Below are 26653 nucleotides of genomic sequence, written 5' to 3' on the forward strand. Positions count from 1 at the left end.
TTTCCCACCCGCAGTCCGCACTATTTCACTGCTATTGGCGCCGTCTTCAGGAACCCCTGTTCCACTACCTCCCTGAATGGTAGCTTGCCGCGAAGCAGGTGGTCTTCCCCTGGCATGTTTGGCTCCTGAATTTCAACTACTGCCACCACCACGCTGATTGCCAACCGTGCTACCGCCTTGCTGCCTCATAGACAAAGAGCAAATCTCTTCTCCTGATGATGATGAAGCCCCAGCTTCTGCACCCGGCTCCCAATTGCGATCAGCTTCATCATCATCAAAAGATGTGTGCACGTCACTGATGTCCTTCTCGTGTTCCACAACAATGTCTGCCTCAGGACCCTGAACAATTGAAACACCGCCTCCCACGTCACTCTCCGCATCACTACTTGCCTACCTTGCGGCGCAAGGGACGCATGTCTCCTCACATTCTTGGCTGCCCATTAGATGCTGACTGTCCTCTATTACATCGTCCTCACTAAATAGTGGAGCTGAACCCAAAGCATGAGATACTTCTTTGGGAGAGGGAACAGCATAGGGCAAAGTCAAAGGGATTACGGGGACTGCTCCCGGGCCATGCCAACTGAGGGTTGTGTCTGAGGAACCCATCGACTCTTGACTGGGGTTGTGAGATGTCGCTTGTGATGATGTGGATGAGTGTGCAAACCAATTGACGAGGAGAGATGGGTCAATGACAAGAACGCTGGTTGTTAACGGGAGCTCAGGCCTCTTGCTGCGACTCCTGCTGCCACTCGCCCCAAGTCTGCTGCCAACTCTGGCTGATGTATTTAGGCCTCTGCCCATTCTCTGTGCACGTCCTGGCACTTCCCTGCCTGACATACTTAGTGCGTTTATGAGGGTATAGAACAGCAGCAGGCGATTACTTACAGCTGTCCTTTCAAAGTATATAGGCCCTAGACAGAATAACAGTTACTAAATAGTACACTCCTTTGTTGTATGTATGCCCTTTGCAATGATGAGTGCACTGGTATGCGTATTTCTACGTAGAAAAAACACTTTATTTTTTATTTTTAAATACACCAGCAGGTGTATACTAATGTGTGGAATAGCACTGAATTTAGCACAGAGACAGAATTAAAGGTAGTAAATAGTACACTACTTGTTTTTTTGTATGCCTTTTGCAATGATGAGCGCACTGTTAAGCGTATTTATACGCAGAAAAAAACTATTTTTCTTGTTGTATACACCAGACGGTGTATATTAACGTGTGAACACTGAATTTAGCACAGAGACAGAAAAAAAGGTGGTATATAATACGCTATTTGCTTGTATGTAGGCCCTTTGCAACGATAAGGCCACTGTTAAGCGTATTTTTACGCAGGAAAAAACTTTTTTTTTTCTTTCGTACACCGGCAGGTGTATAACGTGTGGTATAACACTGAATTTAACACAGAGACAGAGTAACAGGTGAAAAATGGTAAAACGGCACTAAAGTCCACACTAATATGACTTTTTTCTGAACAGCAGCAGGACCCAACAGTGCAGCACCACAGAAATATTTTTTTTACAGGGATTAAACCCTAAATTCCACTCTGTCACACAATTGTGAGAATCAGATTTGTGGAGCAACAGAAAAAACTCAATTGGGCTGAAAAAAGAGAAGATTAGATGCTCCATACAGGTAAAACAGCTGTGAGCTCTATGACGCAGGTGACTGCTATGCCGCACCTCTATGCCTGCTATATGGAGTAAGGAGAATACGAAGTTTTGCTAGAATCGTTCTCGGTCAGAACTGCAACAACACTGTGCCCTGTGTCTTTCCCTAATGCTGATGTCACCGCTGCATATATGCTGTATAACGCCGTTGTATGCGATCAGCACACAGACGTGCAGTCACTTCATTTCCCTATCTCGTGCATAGAAGAAATGGCCAGAGGTAAGATGGCCGCCGTTTATATAGGGCTGTGACATCACAGGGGTCAGTGAACACTGATCGGCTGCATCTCACATGTGATTCAGGGTCAGCCCACCTACCTTCATTCCCGCCGCTGTTTCCCGCCCTCCCATAATCCCCTGCCCCATGTACTCACATGTGGATCCGCCATCTTAGCTCTACAATAGCCTGGAACGCTGTAAAATGGAGTTTATCCAAGGACGTAAATTAATTGACCCTAAATAAAATCAATACATAGTTCAATCGCAGCAGGTAAAAAATGGCAGTAGGCAGGACAACCTAAAACAAGGGATTCAGCCAACCTAAAAACAAAAGAAAAGAAAAAAGGGGTAAGAAATAAAAACATAATGATAAAAACAAACAACCCACCTAAAGTAGGATTGTAAACACAAGATCCAGAGCTAGAATTATCCAAATTATGAAAGACGCATTTATAAGAATGGGACAAAACTGGCATGATCATTTAGACCACCCGGTTGTAATGTTTTAAGTCGGTAGATCCATTTTGTTTCCAATTGTGCAAGCTTCACTTTCCAATTGCCCCCCTGATGCCCACAAATACATGATCGATTTCCCTCACCTTCAGGCCTTTTGGGTCACAATCATGGTGCATCATGAAATGTCTGGCGAGAGTCATCAGACGTGTGAGGTCCGTTTCGTTTTTCGCCGATAGGATCCAAAAGATGTGTTCTCTGGTTCTTTTCTTGAGTTCACACGCAAAATATAAGCCATCATATGGAATTTTATGTGCAAAATTGAAAGCTTTATGATTTTTAGAAGGCGATGAGGAAAAAATGAAAATGTAAAAACGGAAAAACCCTGCATCCTTAAGGGGTTAAAAAGATGAGAGGCTGTAATCTTCAATCATAGGTATACCTCATCTATGAGAGACAGAATGAGAAAAAAAAAATCCATAGAATCACATTGACTGATTTTTAACCCCTTAAGGACCCAGCCAATTTTTACTGTAGGACCCGGCCATTTTTTGCACATCTGACCACTGTCACTTTAAGCATTAATAACTCTGGGATGCTTTTACCTTTCATTCAGATTCCGAGATAGTTCTTTCATGACATATTCTACTTTACGTTAGTGGTAAAATTTTGTCGATACTTGCATCGTTTCTTGGTGAAAAATTTCAAAATTTGCTGAAAAAATTGAAAATTTGGCATTTTTTTTTAACTTTGAAGCTCTCTGCTTATAAGGAAAATGAATATTCCAAATAAATTATATTTTGATTCACACATACAACATGTCTACTTTATGATTGCATCATAATGTTGACATGTTTTTACTTTTGGAAGAGATCAGAGGGCTTCAAAGTTCAGCAGCAATTTTGCAATTTTTCCCAAAATTTTCAAAATCAAAATTTTTAATGGACCAATTCTGTTTTGAAGTGGATTTGAAGGACTTTCATATTAGAAATGCCCCACAAATGACCCCATTATAAAAACTGCACCCCCAAAGTATTCAAAATGACATTCAAAATGTTTGTTAACCCTTTAGGTGTTTCACAGGAATAGCAGCAAATTGAAGGAGAAAATTCAAAATCTTCATTTTTACACTGGCATCTTCTTGTAGACCCAGTTTTTGAATTTTTACAAGGGGTAAAAGGAGAGAAATCTTCCTAAAATGTGTAGCCCAATTTCTCTCGAGTAAGTGTATGTCAAGTGTACGGCGGGCGCAGTAGAGGGCTCAGAAGGGAAGGAGCGACAATGGGATTTTGGAGAGTGAGTTTTTCTGAAATGGTTTTTGTGGGGCATGTTGCATTTAGGAAGCCCCTATGGTGCCAGAACAGCAAAAAAAAAAAAACACATGGCATACTGTTTTGGAAACTACACCCCTCAAGGCACGTAACAAGGGGTCCAGTGAGCCTTAACACCCCACAGGTGTTTGACGACTTTTTGTTAAAGTTGGATGTGTAAATGATGTATTAATTTTTTCCACTAAAATGCTAGTTTTCCCCAAAATTTTAAATTTTTACAAGGGATAATAGGACAAAATGCCCCCAAAAATTTGTAACCCCATCTCTTCTGAGTATGGAAATACCCCAAGTGTGGACATCAAGTGCTCTGCTAGCTACAATGCTCAGAAGAGAAGGAATCACATTTGGCTTTTGAAAAGCGAATTTTGCTGAAATGGTTTTTGGAGGGCATGTCGCATTTAGGAAGCCCCTATGGTGCCGGAACAGCAAAAAAAAAAAAAAAAAAAAAAAAAAAAAAAAAACACATGGCATACTATTTTAGAAAATACACCCCTCAAGGAACACAACAAGGGGTACAGTGAGCCTTAAAACCTCACAGGTGTTTGATGACTTTTTGCTAAAGTCGGATGTGTAAATGAAAAAAAAAAATTTTTTCACTAAAATGCTGGTTTCCCCCCACATTTTATATTTTTACAAGGGGTAATAGGAGAAAATGACCCCCAAAATTTGTAACCCCATTTCTTCTGAGTATGGAAATACCCAATGTGTGGACATCAAGTGATCTGCTGGTGCACTACAATGCTCAGAAGAGGAGGAGCACCATTGAGGTTTTGAAGACAGAATTTGGTTGAAATAGAAGTCTGGGGCCATGTGCGTTTACAAAGCCCCCCGTGGTGCCAGAACAGTGGACCCCCCCTACGTGACCCCATTTTGGAAACTACACCACCCACAGAATTCAATAAGGGGTGCAGTGAATATTTACACCCCACTGGCGCTTGACAGATCTTTGGAACAGTGGGTTGTGCAAATGAAAAATTACATTTTTCATTTTCATGGACCACTGTTCCAAAAATCTGTCAGACACCTGTGGGGCGTAAATGCTCACTGTACCCCTTATTACATTACGTGAGGGGTGTAGTTTCCAAAATTGGGTCATATGTGGGGTTCATTGTTCTGGCTCTGTGGGGGCTTTGTAAGCAAACATAGCCTTCAATTCCGGACAAATTTTATCTTCAAAATCCCAATGGTGCTCCTTCTCTTCTGAGCATTGTAGTTCGCCCGCCGAGCACTTTACATTCACATAAATAATTTCTTACTCAGAAAAAATGGGGGTACAAATTTTGGGGGGCTTTTTTCCTATGTTTCCTTGTGAAAATGAAAAATTTTGGGTAACACCAGCATTTTTGTGATTTTCTTTTTTCATTTTTCCATCCAACTTTAATGAAAATTCGTCAAACACCTGTGGGGTGTAAAGGCTCACTATACCCCTTGTTACTTTCCGTGAGGGGTGTAGTTTCCAAAATGGGGTCACATGTGGATATTCATTTTTTTGCGTTTATGTCAGAACCGCTGTAAAATCAGCCACCCCTGTGCAAATCACCAATTTAGGCCTCAAATGTACATAGTGCGCTCTCACTCCTGAGCCTTGTTATGCGCCCACAGAGCATTTTACGCCCACACATGGGGTATTTCTGTACTCAGGAGAAATTGTGTTACAAATTTTGGGGGTCTTTTTTTCCTTTTAACACTTGTGAAAATAAACACCAGCATGTTAGTGTAAAATTGTAATTTTTTTTACACTGACAGGCTGGTGTAGCCCCCAACTTTTACATTTCATAAGGGGTAAATGGAGAAAAAGCCCCCCAAAATTTGTAAAGCAATTTCTCCCGAGTACAGAGATACCCCATATGTGGCCCTAAACTGTTTCCCTGAAATACAACAGGGCTCCGAAGTGAGAGAGCACCATGCACATTTGAGGACTAAATTAGGGATTGCATAGGGGTGGACATAGAGGTATTCCCAAACAGGGTGTCTCCAGCTGTTGCTAAACTCCCAGCATGCCTGGACAGGCAGTGGCTGTCCGGAAATGCTGGGAGTTGTTGTTTTGCAACAGCTGGAGGCTCCGTTTTGGAAACACTGCCGTACAATACATTTTTCACGATCCCGTCCCGCAGCTTCCACCGACGGGTAAGTGGATCTTCGGTGTTCGATCCCTGTCATTTCCCCATTCTGCCCTGCCTATTGTGGGTGGGCTGAACGGGGAAAATGAAAGTAACCCCCCCCCCCGCCCCTGATCTGCTATTGGTGGTCATGTCTAGACCACAATAGCAGAGATAGGAGGGATGGCACCTCTGCCACCTCACTCCTATCACTACAGGGGGATCGTGGGTGTCTTAGACAACCGCGATCCCCCTTATATTCCGGGTCACCGGGTCACCATAGACCCGTATGACCCGGAATCGGCGCAAATCGCAAGTGTGAATTCACTTGCGATTTGCGCCGATCGCCGACATGGGGGGGTCTGATGCCCCCTGGGCATTTGCACGGGGTGCCTGCTGATCAATATCAGCCGTCAGCCCAGTCCGGTCCCTGCCGTGCGCCGAAATTCCCAGGTACAGAAGGCGTATCCATACGCCCTAGGTCCTGTACGGGTTAAAGAATTTATTTGCAAATTATGGTGGAAAATAAGTATTTGGTCAATATCAAAAGTTCATCTCAATACTTTGTTATCTAAACTTTGTTGGCAATGACAGAGGTCAAACGTTTTCTGTCTTCACAAGGTTTTCACACACTGTTGTTGGTAATTTGGCCCATTCCTCCATGCAGATCTCCTCTAGAGCAGTGATGTTTTGGGGCTGCCGCTGGGCAACACAGACTTTCAACTCCCTCCAAAGGTTTTCTGTGGGGTTGAGATCTGGAGACTGGCTAGGCCACTCCAGGACCTTGAAATGCTTCTATCGAATGCCACTCCTTCGTTGCTCGGGCGTTGTTTTTGGAATCATTGACAAATTGAAAGACCCAGCCACGTTTCATCTTCAATGCCCTTGCTGATTGAAGGAGGTTTTCACTCAAAATCTCACAATACATGGCCCCATTCGTTCTTCGGATCAGTCGTCCTGGTCTCTTTGGTTAAAAACAGCCCCAACGCATGATGTTTCCACCCCCATGCTTCACAGTAGGTATGGTGTTCTTTGGATGCAACTCAGCATTCTTTCCGCTCCAAACACAACAAGTTGAGTTTTTACCAAAAAGTTCTACTTTGCTTTCATCTGACCATATGACATTCTCCCAATACTCTTCTGGATCATCCAAATGCTCTCTAGCAAACTTCAGACGGGCCTGGACATGTGCTGGCTTAAGGAGGGGGACATGTTTCCCACTGGATGATTTGAGTCCCTGGTGGTGTAGTATGTTACTGATGGTAGCCTTTGTTACTTTGGTCCCAGCTCTCTGCAGGTCATTCACTAGGTCCCCCCGTGTGGTTCTGGGATTTTTGCTCACCGTTCTAGTGATCATTTTGACACCACGGGGTGAGATCCCGCATGGAGCCCCAGATCAAGGGAGATTATCAATGGTCTTGTATGTCTTCCATTTTCTAACAATTGCTCGCACAGTTGATTTCTTCACACCGAGCTGCCTGTCTGTTGCAGATTCAGTCTTCCCAGCCTGGTGCAAGTCTACAATTTTGTTTCTGGTGTCCTTCGACAGCTCTTTGGTCTTGGCCATAGTGAAGATTTGGAGTGTGACTGTTTGAGGTTGTGGACAGGTGTCTTTTATACTGATAACAAGTTAAAACAGGAGCCATTAATACAGGTAACAAGTAAGGACAGAGGAGACTCTGAAAGAAGAAGTTACAGGTCTGTGAGAGACAGAAATCTTACTTGTTTGTAGGTGACCAAATACTTATTTTACTAAGAAATTTACCAATTAATTCATTGGAAACTCCTACAATGTGATTTCCTATATTCTTCCCCCCCCCCCCCCCCCATTCTGTCTCTCATAGTTGAGGTTATAACCTATGGTAAAAATTACAGCCTCTCATCTTTTTAAGTGGGAAAACTTGCACAATTGGTGGCTGACTAAATACTTTTTCCCCCTGTTACGCCGAGCGCTCCGGGTCCCCGCCCCTCCCCGGAGCGCTCGCTACACTCTCCCCACTGCAGCGCTCCGGTCAGATCCACTGACCCGGGGCGCTGCGATTCCGCTTCCAGCCGGGATGCGATTCGCGATGCGGGTAGCGCCCGCTCGCGATGCGCACCCCGGCTCCCGTACCTGACTCGCTCTCCCTCGCTCCTGTCCCGGCGCGCGCGGCCCCGCTCCCTAGGGCGCGCGCGCGCCGGGTCTTTGCGATTTAAAGGGCCACTGCGCCGCTGATTGGCGCAGTGATTCCAATTAGTGTGTTCACCTGTGCACTTCCCTATATCACCTCACTTCCCCTGCACTCCCTTGCCGGATCTTGTTGCCATCGTGCCAGTGAAAGCGTTTCCTTGTGTGTTCCTAGCCTGTGTTCCAGACCTCCTGCCGTTGCCCCTGACTACGATCCTTGCTGCCTGCCCCGACCTTCTGCTACGTCCGACCTTGCTTCTGTCTACTCCCTTGTACCGCGCCTATCTTCAGCAGTCAGAGAGGTTGAGCCGTTGCTAGTGGATACGACCTGGTCACTACCGCCGCAGCAAGTCCATCCCGCTTTGCGGCGGGCTCTGGTGAAAACCAGTAGTGACTTAGAACCGATCCACTAGCACGGTCCACGCCAATCCCTCTCTGGCACAGAGGATCCACTACCTGCCAGCCGGCATCGTGACAGTAGATCCGGCCATGGATCCCGCTGAAGTTCCTCTGCCAGTTGTCGCTGACCTCACCACGGTGGTCGCCCAGCAGTCACAACAGATAGCGCAACAAGGCCAACAGCTGTCTCAACTGACCGTTATGCTACAGCAGTTACTACCACAGCTTCAGCAATCATCTCCTCCGCCAGCTCCTGCACCTCCTCCGCAGCGAGTGGCCGCCTCTGGTCTACGCCTATCCTTGCCGGATAAATTTGATGGGGACTCTAAGTTTTGCCGTGGCTTTCTTTCCCAATGTTCCCTGCACCTGGAGATGATGTCGGACCAGTTTCCCACTGAAAGGTCTAAGGTGGCTTTTGTAGTCAGCCTTCTGTCTGGAAAAGCCCTGTCTTGGGCCACACCGCTCTGGGACCGCAATGACCCCGTCACTGCCTCTGTACACTCCTTCTTCTCGGAAATCCGGAGTGTCTTTGAGGAACCTGCCCGAGCCTCTTCTGCTGAGACTGCCCTGTTGAACCTGGTCCAGGGTAATTCTTCCGTTGGCGAGTATGCCGTACAATTCCGTACTCTTGCTTCAGAATTATCCTGGAATAATGAGGCCCTCTGCGCGACCTTTAAAAAAGGCCTATCCAGCAACATTAAAGATGTTCTGGCCGCACGAGAAATCCCTGCTAATCTACATGAACTCATTCACCTAGCCACTCGCATTGACATGCGTTTTTCCGAAAGGCGTCAGGAGCTCCGCCAAGATATGGACTCTGTTCGCACGAGGCGTTTCTTCTCCTCGGCTCCTCTCTCCTCTGGTCCCCTGCAATCCGTTCCTGTGCCTCCCGCCGTGGAGGCTATGCAGGTCGACCGGTCTCGCCTGACACCTCAAGAGAGGACACGACGCTGCATGGAGAATCTCTGCCTGTACTGTGCTAGTACCGAACACTTCCTGAGGGATTGTCCTATCCGTCCTCCCCGCCTGGAAAAACGTACGCTGACTCCGCACAAAGGTGAGACAGTCCTTGATGTCTACTCTGCTTCTCCACGTCTTACTGTGCCTGTGCGGATGTCTGCCTCTGCCTTCTCCTTCTCTACTGTGGCCTTCTTGGACTCTGGATCTGCAGGAAATTTTATTTTGGCCTCTCTCGTCAACAGGTTCAACATCCCAGTGACCAGTCTCGCCAGACCCCTTTACATCAATTGTGTAAACAATGAAAGATTGGACTGTACCATACGTTTCCGCACGGAGCCCCTTCTAATGTGCATCGGATCTCATCACGAGAGGATTGAACTTTTGGTCCTCCCCAATTGCACTTCTGAAATTCTCCTTGGACTTCCCTGGCTTCAACTTCATTCCCCAACCCTGGATTGGTCCACTGGGGAGATCAAGAGTTGGGGGCCCTCTTGTTCCAAGGACTGTCTAAAACCGGTTCCCAGTAACCCTTGCCGTGACTCTGTGGTTCCTCCAGTACCCGGTCTCCCTAAGGCCTATATGGACTTTGCGGATGTTTTCTGCAAAAAACAAGCCGAGACTCTACCTCCTCACAGGCCTTATGATTGTCCTATCGACCTCCTCCCGGGCACTACTCCACCCCGGGGCAGAATTTATCCTCTGTCCGCCCCAGAGACTCTTGCCATGTCTGAATACGTCCAGGAAAATTTAAAAAAGGGCTTTATCCGTAAATCCTCCTCTCCTGCCGGAGCCGGATTTTTCTTTGTGTCCAAAAAAGATGGCTCCCTACGTCCTTGCATTGACTACCGCGGTCTTAATAAAATCACGGTTAAGAACCGCTACCCCCTACCCCTCATCTCTGAACTCTTTGATCGCCTCCAAGGTGCCCACATCTTTACTAAACTGGACTTAAGAGGTGCTTATAATCTCATCCGCATCAGAGAGGGGGATGAGTGGAAAATGGCATTTAACACCAGAGATGGACACTTTGAGTATCTGGTCATGCCCTTTGGCCTGTGCAACGCCCCTGCCGTCTTCCAAGACTTTGTTAATGAAATTTTTCGTGATCTTTTATACTCCTGTGTTGTTGTATATCTGGACGATATCCTAATTTTTTCTGCCAATCTAGAAGAACACCGCCAGCATGTCCGTATGGTTCTTCAGAGACTTCGTGACAATCAACTCTATGCCAAAATTGAGAAATGTCTGTTTGAATGCCAATCTCTTCCTTTTCTAGGATACTTGGTCTCTGGCCAGGGACTACAAATGGATCCAGACAAACTCTCTGCCGTCTTAGATTGGCCACGCCCCTCCGGACTCCGTGCTATCCAACGCTTTTTGGGGTTCGCCAATTATTACAGGCAATTTATTCCACATTTTTCTACCGTTGTGGCTCCTATCGTGGCTTTAACCAAAAAAAATGCCGATCCCAAGTCTTGGCCTCCTCAAGCGGAAGACGCCTTTAAACGACTCAAGTCTGCCTTTTCTTCGGCTCCCGTGCTCTCCAGACCTGACCCTTCCGAACCCTTCCTATTGGAGGTTGATGCCTCCTCAGTGGGAGCTGGAGCTGTTCTTCTACAAAAAAATTCTTCCGGGCATGCTGTCACTTGTGGTTTTTTTTCTAGGACCTTCTCTCCGGCGGAGAGGAACTACTCCATCGGGGATCGAGAGCTTCTAGCCATCAAATTAGCACTTGAGGAATGGAGGCATCTGCTGGAGGGATCAAGATTTCCAGTTATTATTTACACCGATCACAAGAACCTCTCCTACCTCCAGTCTGCCCAACGGCTGAATCCTCGCCAGGCCCGGTGGTCTCTGTTCTTTGCCCGATTTAATTTTGAAATTCACTTTCGGCCTGCCGATAAGAACATTAGGGCCGATGCTCTCTCTCGTTCCTCGGATGCCTCGGAAGTTGAACTCTCTCCGCAACACATCATTCCTCCTGACTGCCTGATTTCCACTTCTCCAGCCTCCATCAGGCAAACTCCTCCAGGAAAGACCTTTGTTTCTCCACGCCAACGCCTCGGAATCCTCAAATGGGGTCACTCCTCCCATCTCGCAGGTCATGTGGGCATCAAGAAATCTGTGCAACTCATCTCCCGCTTCTATTGGTGGCCGACTCTGGAGACGGATGTTGTGGACTTTGTGCGAGCCTGCACTATCTGTGCCCGGGATAAGACTCCTCGCCAGAAGCCCGCTGGTTTTCTTCATCCCCTGCCTGTCCCCGAACAGCCTTGGTCTCTGATTGGTATGGATTTTATTACTGATTTACCCCCTTCCCGTGGCAACACTGTTATTTGGGTGGTCGTTGATCGATTCTCCAAAATGGCACATTTCATCCCTCTTCCTGGTCTTCCTTCAGCGCCTCAGTTGGCTAAACAATTTTTTGTACACATTTTTCGTCTTCACGGGTTGCCTACGCAGATCGTCTCGGATAGAGGCGTCCAATTCGTGTCTAAATTCTGGAGGGCTCTCTGTAAACAACTCAAGATTAAATTAAATTTTTCTTCTGCATATCATCCCCAATCCAATGGACAAGTAGAAAGAATTAACCAGGTCTTGGGTGATTATTTACGACATTTTGTTTCCTCCCGCCAGGATGACTGGGCAGATCTCCTTCCATGGGCCGAATTCTCGTATAACTTCAGAGTCTCTGAATCTTCCTCCAAATCCCCATTTTTCGTGGTGTACGGCCGTCACCCTCTTCCCCCCCTCCCTACCCCCTTGCCCTCTGGTCTGCCCGCTGTGGATGAAATTTCTCGTGACCTTTCCATCATATGGAGAGAGACCCAAAATTCTCTCTTACAGGCTTCATCACGCATGAAGAAGTTCGCGGATAAGAAAAGAAGAGCTCCTCCCATTTTTTCCCCTGGAGACAAGGTATGGCTCTCCGCTAAATATGTCCGCTTCCGTGTCCCTAGCTACAAGTTGGGACCACGCTATCTTGGTCCTTTCAAAATTTTGTGTCAGATTAATCCTGTCTCTTACAAACTTCTTCTTCCTCCTTCTCTTCGTATCCCTAATGCCTTTCACGTTTCTCTTCTTAAACCACTCATCATCAACCGTTTCTCTCCCAAATCTGTTCCTCCCACTCCTGTTTCCGGCTCCTCGGACATCTTCTCCGTCAAAGAGATTCTAGCATCTAAAAAGGTCAGAGGGAAAACCTTTTTTTTAGTGGATTGGGAGGGTTGTGGTCCAGAAGAGAGATCCTGGGAACCTGAGGACAACATCCTAGACAAAAGTCTGCTCCTCAGGTTCTCAGGCTCTAAGAAGAGGGGGAGACCCAAGGGGGGGGTACTGTTACGCCGAGCGCTCCGGGTCCCCGCCCCTCCCCGGAGCGCTCGCTACACTCTCCCCACTGCAGCGCTCCGGTCAGATCCACTGACCCGGGGCGCTGCGATTCTGCTTCCAGCCGGGATGCGATTCGCGATGCGGGTAGCGCCCGCTCGCGATGCGCACCCCGGCTCCCGTACCTGACTCGCTCTCCCTCGCTCCTGTCCCGGCGCGCGCGGCCCCGCTCCCTAGGGCGCGCGCGCGCCGGGTCTTTGCGATTTAAAGGGCCACTGCGCCGCTGATTGGCGCAGTGATTCCAATTAGTGTGTTCACCTGTGCACTTCCCTATATCACCTCACTTCCCCTGCACTCCCTTGCCGGATCTTGTTGCCATCGTGCCAGTGAAAGCGTTTCCTTGTGTGTTCCTAGCCTGTGTTCCAGACCTCCTGCCGTTGCCCCTGACTACGATCCTTGCTGCCTGCCCCGACCTTCTGCTACGTCCGACCTTGCTTCTGTCTACTCCCTTGTACCGCGCCTATCTTCAGCAGTCAGAGAGGTTGAGCCGTTGCTAGTGGATACGACCTGGTCACTACCGCCGCAGCAAGTCCATCCCGCTTTGCGGCGGGCTCTGGTGAAAACCAGTAGTGACTTAGAACCGATCCACTAGCACGGTCCACGCCAATCCCTCTCTGGCACAGAGGATCCACTACCTGCCAGCCGGCATCGTGACACCCCCACTGTAATTGTGACAAGACTGTGGCACCACAAGTCCCAGTAATCCCATTAGTCTGCTCCCCAATCATTTCTGAAGCGTATGGCTCCATGTGTTGTTTGACAAAACATTGTAACAAAAAGCAGGGCCCCAAAAATAGAGCAGAAGGTGTCCCCATATAGTGATAATGTTAGAGACAATCACCGGCCACTATAGTCTTATGGGTTTAAAGAGGGGCCCCAATAGTCATTCCTGTGGGGGCCCAAGGTTCCTCAGTCCAGCTCTATGACACAACACACATGGAGAGGAGATATAGATTGGGAAATTATTTATTGATCAGAAGAAACAAGATTTATAGGAAACAGATTTGTTCATTATCAAGAAAATCAATAGACGAATTTGTGGTTTTATGTATTTTTTTTGTCTTTTTTATTGCGCACTTTCTACTCTTCTACTATTTCTGTCCAACGTCCCTAGAAATAAAGAGAAGAGATCAGTAAGTGATGAAGTGGACATGAACATTTCCCATAATACACACAGATCCCAGAGACTTTTAAATACATAAAGGGAATCAAAACGGTAAAGGAGGAGATCATATTTACAGGAGATATCCAGTGATGAAAAATGTATCCCCTATCCTAAAGATAGGGGATAAGTTTCAGACCGCTGGGCCCCCCCGCAATCTTCTGTAAGGGGAACCGGCAGCCCGCGGGAAGGAGGTGTGTTAACCACCGTGCGAAGCGACGGCGGACACACACCCTCAATACAACTCTATGGCAGAACCGGAGCGTTGCCTTTGACCATAGCGATGTATTGAGGGGCCGTGTCGGTCGCCGCTTCGTGTGGTGGTCGATACCCGCTATCTGGCCAGCGAGCCAGGGCCCCGTACAGGAGATCGCGCGATCTGAAACTTATCTCCTATACTTAGGATGGGGGATATGTTTTTCAGCACTGGACTACCCCTTTAAAAGAAGAAAAACTACCACAAGAAAACATAGTTATAAATTAGAGGGGAAAGGTTTCTGCAGTAATATCAGGAAGTATCACTTTACTAAGAGTAGTGGATGAATGGAATATCCTTCCTGCAGAAGTGGTCGCTGCAAATACAGTGAAGTAGGAGTTTAAGCATGTATAGGCATAAGGCTATCCTTCATATAAGATAGGGCCAGGGACTATTCATAGTATTCAGATTATTGGGCAGACTAGATGGGCCAAATGGTTCTTATCTGCCGACACATTCTATGTTTCTATGTTTCTAAACGGCAAGGAAGACAAATTCATTGCTTCTTTCTTTCTTCTGGTGCAGAGGCCGGGAACAATGTCTCTGATCGACTTCTGAGGTAGAACCCAAACTTGTTCTCTAGTGCCCCCTAATGGAGGGAGAACCCTGAACCTAACTATGGATAATTTATTTACTACCAGACCCTGGCGAGCTCTTTATTTATTTCCCCAAAGTTCATAAAGGAATAATACTAATATTACCTAATGTAGAAAATGAGTAGAAACTCCCCATAATTCCTCCCTCTGAATCCTGCTCTTTGGTCTCCATGTCCCCGGGGATCATCCATTTCCCTATCATCTTCTTATAAACATCACATCTGATCTCTTTGTATTTGGCTCTGGCTGCAGGATGAACCTTCCCCTCGGCTCCTTGTATAACAGTAAATCACAGGGGTCGGGGAGAATTGTTTCTGATTGTTCAGACTGTCGGTGGTCGCAGGAAATCTTACAGGCACCCGGGGAAATTGTTTTTGGCTCAAATCCGCATTTTAAGGCTTCTTAATGGGTTGGACATTGACTTGTAGAGACACTACCTCCAATATGTGGCACTAGAAACAATTTCCCTCCATTTAATTTGCATACAGTAGTATAGACATGTAATCTCCACCCTCTCGGCCAGCCTTATCATCTATATTCAATACAATGGAAGGATCAGAGAATGAAGAGAGCGAGCAGGTCGGTGGGCGCCGGGAACGCCCTATTCTTTTCCCCTTACTGTAAATCTTCTGTAGGGTTTCCTATTATTACCAATATGGGATCACTATAGATAAGAGGGAGATGACGACAATGTAATGGGAAGAATATGATATAGACAGTATGGAGCCATAACATGGGGCCACACTGGTACAATACAGCAGGTGCCGTATACTTCAGACTGAATATATCAGCCAGGGAAACGTTCTCCTGGATCTTCCCTAACACAATGTATATGGAAGAGCTCAGCTCCTCCTGCTCTATAACTGACTGAGGATGACTAGGATGTGTAATGATGGGTTTTATCTCCACTTATCGTGTGTGGGGGATGGTCGGGGGAAATCTTCTATTAACCACCAAGACTACCAAGAAGATCTCCATCTCCTTCTCCAAGAACTTCACCAAGATCACCAAGAAGACCTTCATCTCCTCCTCCAGGAACATCATGAAGATCACCGAGAAGACCTTCATCTCCTCCTCCAAGAACATCATGAAGATCACTGAGAGGACCTCCAGCACCTCCTCCAAGAAGACCATTAATAAGACCATCAAGAGGACCTCCAGCACCTCCTCCAAGAACACCATCAAGAACAATGGCAGGTTTTTCACCTAAAACAAACTTTGTCTGAAGAGAAATCAGAGACATTATGGAAGATCTGGAGGAATAAACATTTCTTCACAAACACAAGAAGAAGATAAAAGAGGAAATTCCAGAGTTTGTTCCACGACTGAACGTTTACCTGATGAATCGGAATTACTGACAATTTCTACAGGAAAATCTCAGATCAGGAGATCAGACATATTACTACATACGGCCAATATTCCTCTTATTATAGGAGATAATAACCCATCCAGAGCAGGTCACATGATATATCTACAGGTCACATGTTATATCTACAGGTCACATGATATATCTACAGGTCACATGATATATCTACAGGTCACATGATATATATACAGGTCACATGATATATCTACAGGTCACATGATATATCTACAGGTCACATGATTTATCTAAAGGTCACATGATATATCTACAGGTCACATGATATATATCTACAGGTCACATGATATATCTACATGTCACATGATATATATCTACAGGTCACATGTTTTATCCACATGTCACATGATATATATCTACAGGTCACATGATATATCCACAGGTCACATGATATATCTACAGGTCACATGATATATCTACAGGTCACATGTTATATCTACAGGTCACATGATATATCTACAGGTCACATGATATATCTACAGGTCACATGTTATATCTACAGGTCACATGATATATCTATATACAGGTCACATGATATATATATATATATATATATATATATATATATATATACACACACACAGGTCACACACATGATATATATATATATATATATATATATATATATATATATACAGGTCACACACATGATATATATACAGGTCACACACATGATATATATATATATATATATATATATATATATATATATATATATATATACACACATATACACAGGTCACACACATGATATATACAGGTCACACACATGATATATATATACAGGTCACACACATGATATATATATATATATATATATATATATATATATATATATATATATACACATATACACAGGTCACACACATGATATATACAGGTCACACACATGATATATATATACAGGTCACACATGTGATATATATATATATATATATATATATATATATAAATATATATATATATATATATATATATATATGTATACAGGTCACACACATGATGGATATATATATATATATATATATATATATATATATATATACACAGGTCACACACATGATATATACAGGTCACACACATGATATATATATACAGGTCACACACGTGATATATATATATATATATATATATATATATATATATATATATATACACACACGCAGGTCACACACATGATATATATATATATATATATATATATATATATATATATATATGTATGTATACAGGTCACACACATGATAGATAGATAGATATATATATATATATATATATATATATACACAGGTCACACACATGATATATATACAGGTCACACACATGATAAATATATATATATATATATATACAGGTCACGCACATGAGATATGCCCCTGCAGACTATTGTATGTGGGGGAAACCACATGCTAATTTAAAACTAGATACAATCAACACAGGTATAACATCAGAAAGAAGAAACTAGACTTGCCTGTTTCAAGCCACTTTGTAGAAGCCAAACATACAGAGAGTGATTTGAGATTTATGCTGTTGGACCATGTTCCATACCCCAGACGTGGAGGAGACAGGATTAGTCTCCTGAAGCGACTGGAACTCAAGTGGATCTTTGAACTACAGACACTTAAACCGAAGGGGCTCAATGTAGACTTTAAGATAACACACAAAATATGTAATGCCTAGGCTACTGTCGCGTCTCAGGACTGTGTATGTTTGAACTTGTCAAATTTTTTTTTGTAAAAACATCTTCTGTAAAAATTCTTTTTGTTAGAAGAATTTTTAGTAATTTTTGTATGTTTTCTTTTTATGCAGATGGAGAGAGAGAGGATGGCGGCCCCCTCACCAGAACAACAACATGAAAGAATAAGAATTATATGAATAACTTGCATAGAGTGCTTTATATCTTTATTGCCTTGGATGCCGACTTTTCTCTGTGCGGGGCAATGTATGATGCCAAGGACATAACACTTGATGCTTGCACTCTGTTAAACTGGGTCCTTGAGTGAAGTCACATATGTGGCACTTTTCCCAAACAAGAGCCGATTGGCCGGTCCCTTCCACAACACTTGTGGCACGAGTGAGTTAGATCCCTGTCCAGGGGTCACTCATCCGGCCACAGAAAAATGGTACTGATGGGGTATCCAGTGCTGGAGTCCCAACGCTGCCTAATGGAGTTGGGGACCTGGGAGATTGCTGTGCCAGTATGAATGTAATAGCATGATTTTGGACCCTTAAATATTTTGGGTAAGAATTCCCAAGTCGAAAATGGCGCTGAGTAAGAGCTCAAAGTGAGTACGCATGCGCCCGTGACTACGGCATCTAACCATACCCTGATGCGCCTTGAGTGCACGCATGCGCAGAGAACAAGGGAGCGTTGACACGCATTGCGGGTCATTACATCCTTATGGCGCTCAGTGCGCCTGTGTGAGATACTAACGTCACATGAGCATCACATGACCGGAGTCTTTCTTCTGGCCTGGCCACACACAGAGAAACGGAAGCAACCATGGCGTTCCTCGTGACATACGTTTACAAACGAACTGGTGAGTAGGCAGTGCCAGAACTACCCTCGACTCCTCCCTCTGCGATATTATTTATGTGATTTTAGACATTATATACACTATATGTGACACTAACACTGTATAGTATATCGCCCTTATGGCGTCTTAATATGAATTTTATTCACTATGTTTTAATTTGTTTTATGATTATTTGTGATCACGGTATTTTACACTGTTTTGATATTGCAACCTAATTAATTATGCAAAACTATTGCACATGTTTCACCCCTATATATTGTAAGCACTTGCACATGTTATTTGCTTGACAAAGACCGTGAGAGATGGTTGAAATGTCGTGGCATCTGATGAATAAAGCCTGACACGCTTTCATCTAAGTCGGAGTGCTGCTGTTTTGCTTTGCTGCCTGTTTGTGGGGGCTCTTGACCTGGGCCCGACCAGCTTGCACCCGTGAACACCCCGGGAGTGCGGTCCTTTTTGTTGAACTATATATATATATATATATATATATATATATATATATATATATTTAGGTCACACACATGATATATATATACAGGTCACACCCATGATATACATATATACATATATATATATATATATATATATATATATATATATACATATATACAGGTCGTACACATGAGATATATACATATATATATATATATATATATATATATATATATATATATATATATATATATATATATATATACAGGTCACACACATGATATATATACAGGTCACACACATGATATATATACAGGTCACACACATGATATTTATACAGGTCACATACATGATATATATTGTGGCAGTGTGGCAAGGAAAGGGTGTATTTCCCTTGCTAACTCTGCAGAATGCCGGAGCAGAAAGCCAGATCCTGCTGTAATGTCTATACAAGCCGGTATTTGGGGTTATAAAACAGTTAATGTGTGTATTTCTACTCCCTATGGTACCATAAGTCACAAGGTAGCAATAGAGCCTACCTTACATTATGAAGTAGTGCTGGGGAAGGATTTTCCATTTTTTCAGCAGTTGTGGGAAGATAGTCAGGTGACTAGAGCAGGAACACCTGATAGGCTCACAACACTTGGTTTACACCACATAGCAGGGGACAGTAACTCCGCAGATGCTGAGGGCGGGGAGTGTCAGCAGACCCTAGGTATGTCTCCGGTGGGAGTGTCAGCAGACCCTAGGTATATGTCAGGTGGGAGTGTGCCAGATCACTAGGGGAGCTGAAGAACAGAGGTGACTGGAATAGAAGCAACAGAGATGGCTGTGAAAAAACCAAAACTCCAGAAGAGAGTACCAGTGGAGCTGGGGGCTGCGCTTACGGTCACAGACAGAGTCCTAAGTGAAATAGATGTGGCGTCTGGACCAGAGAGGGGTTGTAACCAGGAAGGTCGAACCACTGGACCAGATATTGTTGCAGACCCAGGAGCCCTATTCTTTTTTTCCAGACCTTGGAGAGACTGTGACAAGACAAAAGAAAAGTCTGCCAAGGAGCTGAGACACAGTTCAGAGGAACTGTTAGGGAATCACCCTGACTCGCTGGTGCCAAGAGCCATTGAATTTGTTGCTAGGGGCAACAAGCTTACCGCCAAGGGATTGCCGGTCCGACGGGAGTGTTTAGCGAGAGTCTCCAGAGTTGCCAAAGTGATGGGAGAGAAAGTGTGTCAGGTGTCGGTGGCACCTGTTGTTGATGATGACGAGGCAAAAGTGTCCGCAACCCCGAAAAAGGGGGAGACTTCATCTAGAGATGGAGAAGAGCTGGGTCGAGTGCCTGACAGAGGACCAGAGGATGCAGAGTGATCACAAGGCTAGGCTGGTAGCCATGGAAAAAATAGAAAAAGAGAAGAATGAAATGAAGATGGAAGTTAAGGCTCTTGCCAGCAATCTGGAGAGTGTCTCTAAAGCTAAGAGACAACTTGAGGAGGAAGTCAAGGTGAAGAATGCCCTTGCACATGATCTTCAATCTGCTCGTCATGACAATGACTTGCTCTGTGAGCAGTATGAGGAGGCCCTGGAACAGGTTGAGACTCTGAAACATGAAAACAAGAACTTGCAACAGGAGATCTCAGATTTATCTGAACAAATTGGTGAGAGTGAAAAATGTATCAATGAGTTTGAGAAGACCAAGAAACAGTTGCTGGACAGTGAGAAGATGATCTCCACAAAGCTCAAGAGTGAGCAGCTGAAATATATAAAGCTTTCAAATACATGTGCTCCTTCCTGGTGGTCTGAGCAAAGGGGGGGGGGGGGATATGTGGCAGTGTGGCAAGGAAAGGGTGTATTTCCCTTGCTAACTCTGCAGAATGCTCCACCTGTGGCCTGATTAATGAGGTATCAGGAAGGGAAAGTGTGTTTAAAAGGAAAGGAAACAATATAGTTGGGGCTCTCCCTGGGAAACAGTATGCTGGCTGTTAGAGGGGGAGACACATGGACCCTGTTGAGGAAGCACACAGCGGAAGTTGTGAGTGGTCCAAGAAGTGGTGTGAACTGTGAGTAACAGGTTGCAGGAGTCACATGTTTGACTGGCTAAGGGTAGCTCACCAGATAGTAGTCAGGGCATGCTGATATGTGTAGTCAGTGACCAAACAGTCTAGGATTTTATTTTGTTCCTGTTTATGTTTTGTTTTACCTGCAACCTGTGGAAATAAAGCTGGCGAGGTGCCAGGCTTGTATGAGGAACTGTGGTCTGCTGTGTTATTGTGAGGAACGTGTCCCGTGGCAAGGGACCAGGACGATCCCAGAGCTAATCCCCAAGACTGATCATCACAATATATATATATATATATATATACAGGTCACACACATGAGATATATATATATATATGTGGTGGCCCGGTACCACATCCTATGTGGTCCCTTTATGTGTATTGGTCCCCTAGGACGTAGGGGTCCATGTTGTATAGTCCACCTCTTTTCACCGCTATTCCATCTAGTAAACCAGTAATTTATGCAAGGTTTATGTAAATATATATAGAAGAGGTGTATATATGAATATATATACTGATTGCGTATTTTCTCAAATCTGGGCTTATATAGTTAGTTAAATACTAAATAGTTGTAAATAAATTGATTTATGTGTTGGTGGTATAAGGTGAAGGAAAGAAAAGGTAGCTATTGAGAAAGAGACCAAAGCGTGTCTCGAAACGCGTCTAGCCCACCCACCTTATACCAGCAGTCTGATACAGACACCTTGATCAAAAGCCAGGAACGCACTTTACGATTTGCAACCGCTGGAGACCCTAGGACTGGGGCCCACTGCAATACGTGCGCATCAGCACACAAGGACACAGCCAGTATCCATTGCCAGCATCCACTGCTGATCCTCTATTTTACCACCGCTTCCGTGGACACCCGCTCAGCCCAGACAGTTTCCATCAGCCGGACGCCAGCCGCTCAGCCCGGACAGTTTCCATCAGCCGGACGCCAGCCGTGCCAGTCCGGCATCACGGGAACCCACGTAGCTGCTTTGGGGCTTATCCTCCAGACAGGCATCTACCAACCTAGAGCCGGATGCAAGCCGCGCCAGCCTGACTGTGTGCCTAGGATTACATTACCGCTAGGAGGATCTATTTACAACTATTTAGTATTTAACTAACTATATAAGCCCAGATTTGTGAAAATACGCCATCAGTATATATATTCATATATACACCTCTTCTATATGTAAATAAGGTTGTATGGGTTACACAACCTTGACATGAGTACTCATCTGGCAGTGAATTCCATACAATCACATTTTCGGTTGCAGCTACCTCCCTACATTTTTCATTTATGTAAATATAGTTATATAAATGTAAATGAATAGTTAATTACCTGCGCGTAGCGTACCAGGACCTGCGGGTCACATGACTAGGTGAACTCTATGGTATTTTTGCTTGAGGACCTGTGGAGGTCCCTGTGACGTATGCAATCCCATCATTCTGTGTACGAGTGAATGACAGGTATTCGGACCAATCGGATTCATCCCGCCCATGTCCATATAAGGGAGCGGCGGCCATTGTTCTCTCTCTTGTTCCTGCGCAGCCAAGCAGTAAGGATCTCTCTTGTTCCCTGACTGTCAACCGAGAAGGACCTGCGCAGCTATTCTCGCAGTGAGTTGGACCTGAGCCTTGCGGCGACGGCTGATCAATGCTAAATCGAGAGTGTATCAATCCCCAGACACTCTGCAGCATCACCGGACCTAATCTAACCCCTAAATCTGGACGGATCTGCAATATCTACCCTAAATTCAGAGAATCTCTAAATGCCTCAAGGTCCGCAACAACTTTCAGTCACTGAACAATATAAGGACTGTTATATTAGACTGTTATTGTGCCTTGGATGTACCGTAAGCACTTAAGTATAGTTGTTCAAGTTCAAGTTAAATCTCCTTGTGGACCTTCAGTCATTTCATGCACCTATCGTTACTGGGAAGGGCGGAGATAGGCCTGAGAATTACCTTAAAATACTAGCCCTCAGCCTTGTGTCACGAACTATAGGGTTAACCCCCCATATACCGATACAACATCCCCACTACTATACACCCCCTAAGGGCTACCACATATATACAGGTCCCACACATGATATATATATTTATACAGGTCCCACACATGATATATATATTTATACAGGTCACACACATGATATATATTTATACAGGTCACACACATGATATATATATATATATATATATATATATATATATATATATATACACAGGTCACACACATGATATATATATATATATATATATATATATATATATATATATATATATATATACAGGTCACACACATGATATATATACAGGTCACACACATGATATATATTTATACAGGTCACACACATAATATATATATATACAGGTCACACACATGATATATATACAGGTCACACACATGATATATATTTATACAGGTCACACACATGATACATATATATACAGGTCACACACATGAGATATATATATATATATATATATATATATATATATATATATATACAGGTCACACACATGATATATATTTATACAGGTCACACACATGATATATATATATACAGGTCACACACATGAGATATATATATACACAGGTCACACACATGATAGATATATATATATATATATATATATATATATATATATATATATATATACACAGGTCCCACATGATATTTATTCCTTTCCTGGATGATCCGGGGTTTATCTGTAATAAATCTATTAGTGATGTTATGGGACGGCAAATAAATCATTGTAGAGATCAGCCCTGAAATGTGCCGAGATCTATACAGTGTCCTAGAATATATATTCATCACTTACCACATCACATGAAAGATTTTGTATAATGTCTGATGTTAGAAGAAGTTTCTGTAATAAAATAATCAGATAATTGGGTCACATGATCTATTCCTCAGCCCCATATAATATCCTATTATTATCCTTATTGTGGTTTCCTATATGCAGTTATTGGGAATCTTACAGATATTTACTCTACAATATTCCTCTGGAAAAACTTATATGTTACAGAAATATCCGGCCACAGGTGGATTATGGGGGATTAACCCATTGGTGTTGGCTGGAAGTGAAAATCTTCTTCCTGTTCTCGGCACAAGGAGAAGGATCAGTATTTCTGAGCTCAGACCACCAGGACCCTTGTAGATCCAGAGAACGGGCCGGTACCGATCATCCCTGGAGAAGTGGTCATTCTCTAAGGTCTGAGGCTGCAGACACCTTCACTCCTCCTCCTGATGGGGGCAGCAGCGTCTATCTGTTCTGGGATCAGGGCTCAATTTTAGGGGTTGTGTCTAACAACATGGGGGGATTTATCATTGTGTCTAGGGCTTTTTTGTGGGTATATTTGTCTTTCAGTTTACAATTTGCATTGGTTGCAAATTTTTTAAGTGCGAATGTTACATGTAGGCTCCAAAAAAAACTCTTCGAAAACCTCTTCAAAATGTCACTCCTCGAATCCTGGTCAGACTTTACTTACAAAACAGCCTTTTTCAAAAAAGTCTCCCAAAAACTGTCAACTGCGACTTTTTGTGCAGAATAGTTGCATATCAGAGGAGGAACCATAGGAAATGATGTTCTGAAGTGATTAATTGTGTTTTGCTTATGTCAGCCAAATGTATCATCCCCGTTGATAGTCTGATGAATGTGTCGCACATAAACAAAACCAAAAGGAAAAAAAAAATGACTTCAAAACTCATTTCCAAAGACAACAATGATAAATGTCCCCCTTAGACGTTTACATTTTTTTAAAATTTTTTTGCGCAAGCACCTTTAAAAAGTCGCAAAAAAAATACACCAGCCCATACTTAGCTTTTTGGAGTACCGTATATACTCGAGTATAAGCCGAGTTTTTCAGCACGATTAGCTTATACTCGAGTGAACTCTCCGCCTGTCAATACCTTCAAAACTACAACTCCCAGCATGCTGGGAGTTGTAATTTTGAAACCTCTGGAGGTCCGCAGGTTGAAGACCACTGCAGCCTTTGTCATCATCCAGACCCCCCTTTAGTTTTCTACTCACCTCCCCTCGGTGGGAAGGAAGGGTGAGCTGGTCCGGGCCATCTATGCTGCAGGGACCGTTGGGGAGGGTAAGTCGTTCCGGGCTGTCCATTTTCACCGGGAGGCCCTCTTCTCTGGGCCTGCCCCGGACTAGTGACGGTGCCTTGACGACGACGCACAGGGACGTTCATTTGCAGCCTGCGGGGGAACAGCTCAACTAGTAGTGTGGGGGATGGTAACGCAGGTAGGCCAAGACAGTTAGTTGTGGTAGGGGACTCTATAATCAGGAAGACGGATAGAATAATTTGTCGCCAAGACCACCTCAACCGAATGGTTTGCTGTCTCCCTGGTGCCAGGGTTCGGCATGTGGTGGAAAGGGTGGACAAATTACTAGGGGGGGCTGGGGATGACCCAGCTGTCGTGGTCCATGTGGGAACCAACGACAGAATACATGGTAGGTGGAGGTCCTTGAAGAATAATTACAAGGAACTAGGTGCCAAGCTGAAGGGAAGGACCTCTAAGGTTGTGTTCTCTGGAATACTTCCTGTGCCATGCGCATCGCAGGAAAGACAGCGGGAGCTTAGGGAGTTAAATGCATGGCTTAAGTCGTGGTGTGAGGGGGAAGGGTTTGGGTTTTAAGAGCACTGGGCTGACTTTTCATTGGGGTACAAACTCTATTCTACGGATAATTTGCACCTGAATGGAAGGGGGTCTGCTGTGCTGGGGGAGAGAATCCTGGAAGGGGTGGCTGAGTATTTAAACTAGGTGAGTGGGGGGAGGATAATAAAGCAAAGAAAGCAGACAGTGGGATGGATAGGTTAGAGAGGGGTCAGGATATAATGGCGGGTGGAGAGGAGTCCTGTGGGGGGAGGTTAAGAACAGTGGATAAGGAGATTCATGCGTTACAAACCAGCTGTAAAAATAAATGTAGCCCGAAAAATTGTAATCCCAATAATTCAAAAAATTCCATTAGCCCCAATAACTCAATAACTACAATAAGCCCCATTAACTCAAAAAATACTGTTAGCCCCAATAACTTAAATAACAACGTTAGACGCAATAACGCAAAAAATCCCATTAGCCCCAATAACTTAAATAGTACAATTAGCCCTTATAACTCAAAAAATTACATTAACCCCAATAACTCTGAAAATCCCATTAGTGAGACTATATGTGTAAAACTTAATGGAAATGTAAAGTGTATGTTCACAAATGCCAGAAGCCTAGCAAATAAAATGGGGGAGCTTGAGGCCTTGATACTGGAGGAACATATTGATATAGTTGGGGTCACTGAGACATGGCTGGTGATATAGTTGGGGTCACTGAGACATGGCTGGTGATATAGTTGGGGTCACTGAGACATGGCTGGTGATATAGTTGGGGTCACTGAGACATGGCTGGACTCCTCGCATGACTGGGCTGTCAATCTGCAGGGGTTTACATTGTTTCGCAAGGATAGAATGAACAGAAAAGGTGGTGGAGTCTGTCTGTATGTAAGAAGTGGTATGAAAGTCAGTGTGAACGATGCCATAGTGTGTGATGATTCTGA

The 26653-nt window shown here is 44.3% G+C and overlaps 1 protein-coding gene across 2 annotated transcripts in view; it reads right to left on the reverse strand.

Moving 5' to 3' along the window:
• Nucleotides 1-13652: 13652 nt before the first annotated feature.
• The window catches only part of LOC130281747 (uncharacterized), a 156348-nt gene continuing 143347 nt past the window's right edge, over nucleotides 13653-26653 (reverse strand). Inside the window, exons 14-15 of one of the 2 annotated variants that reach the window (XM_056529331.1) lie at nucleotides 15703-15925; nucleotides 13653-13799 (exon numbers count right to left, since the gene is read on the reverse strand). In XM_056529331.1, the coding sequence (XP_056385306.1) occupies nucleotides 13756-13799; nucleotides 15703-15925 (267 nt within the window). In that variant the 3' untranslated portion in view covers nucleotides 13653-13755. Of the gene's footprint in view, nucleotides 13800-15666; nucleotides 15926-26653 lie in introns of both variants that reach the window. The other variant, XM_056529330.1, reaches the window with a different exon arrangement.

Source organism: Hyla sarda, chromosome 7 (assembly GCF_029499605.1).
Source record: "Hyla sarda isolate aHylSar1 chromosome 7, aHylSar1.hap1, whole genome shotgun sequence".
NCBI lineage: Eukaryota > Metazoa > Chordata > Amphibia > Anura > Hylidae > Hyla > Hyla sarda.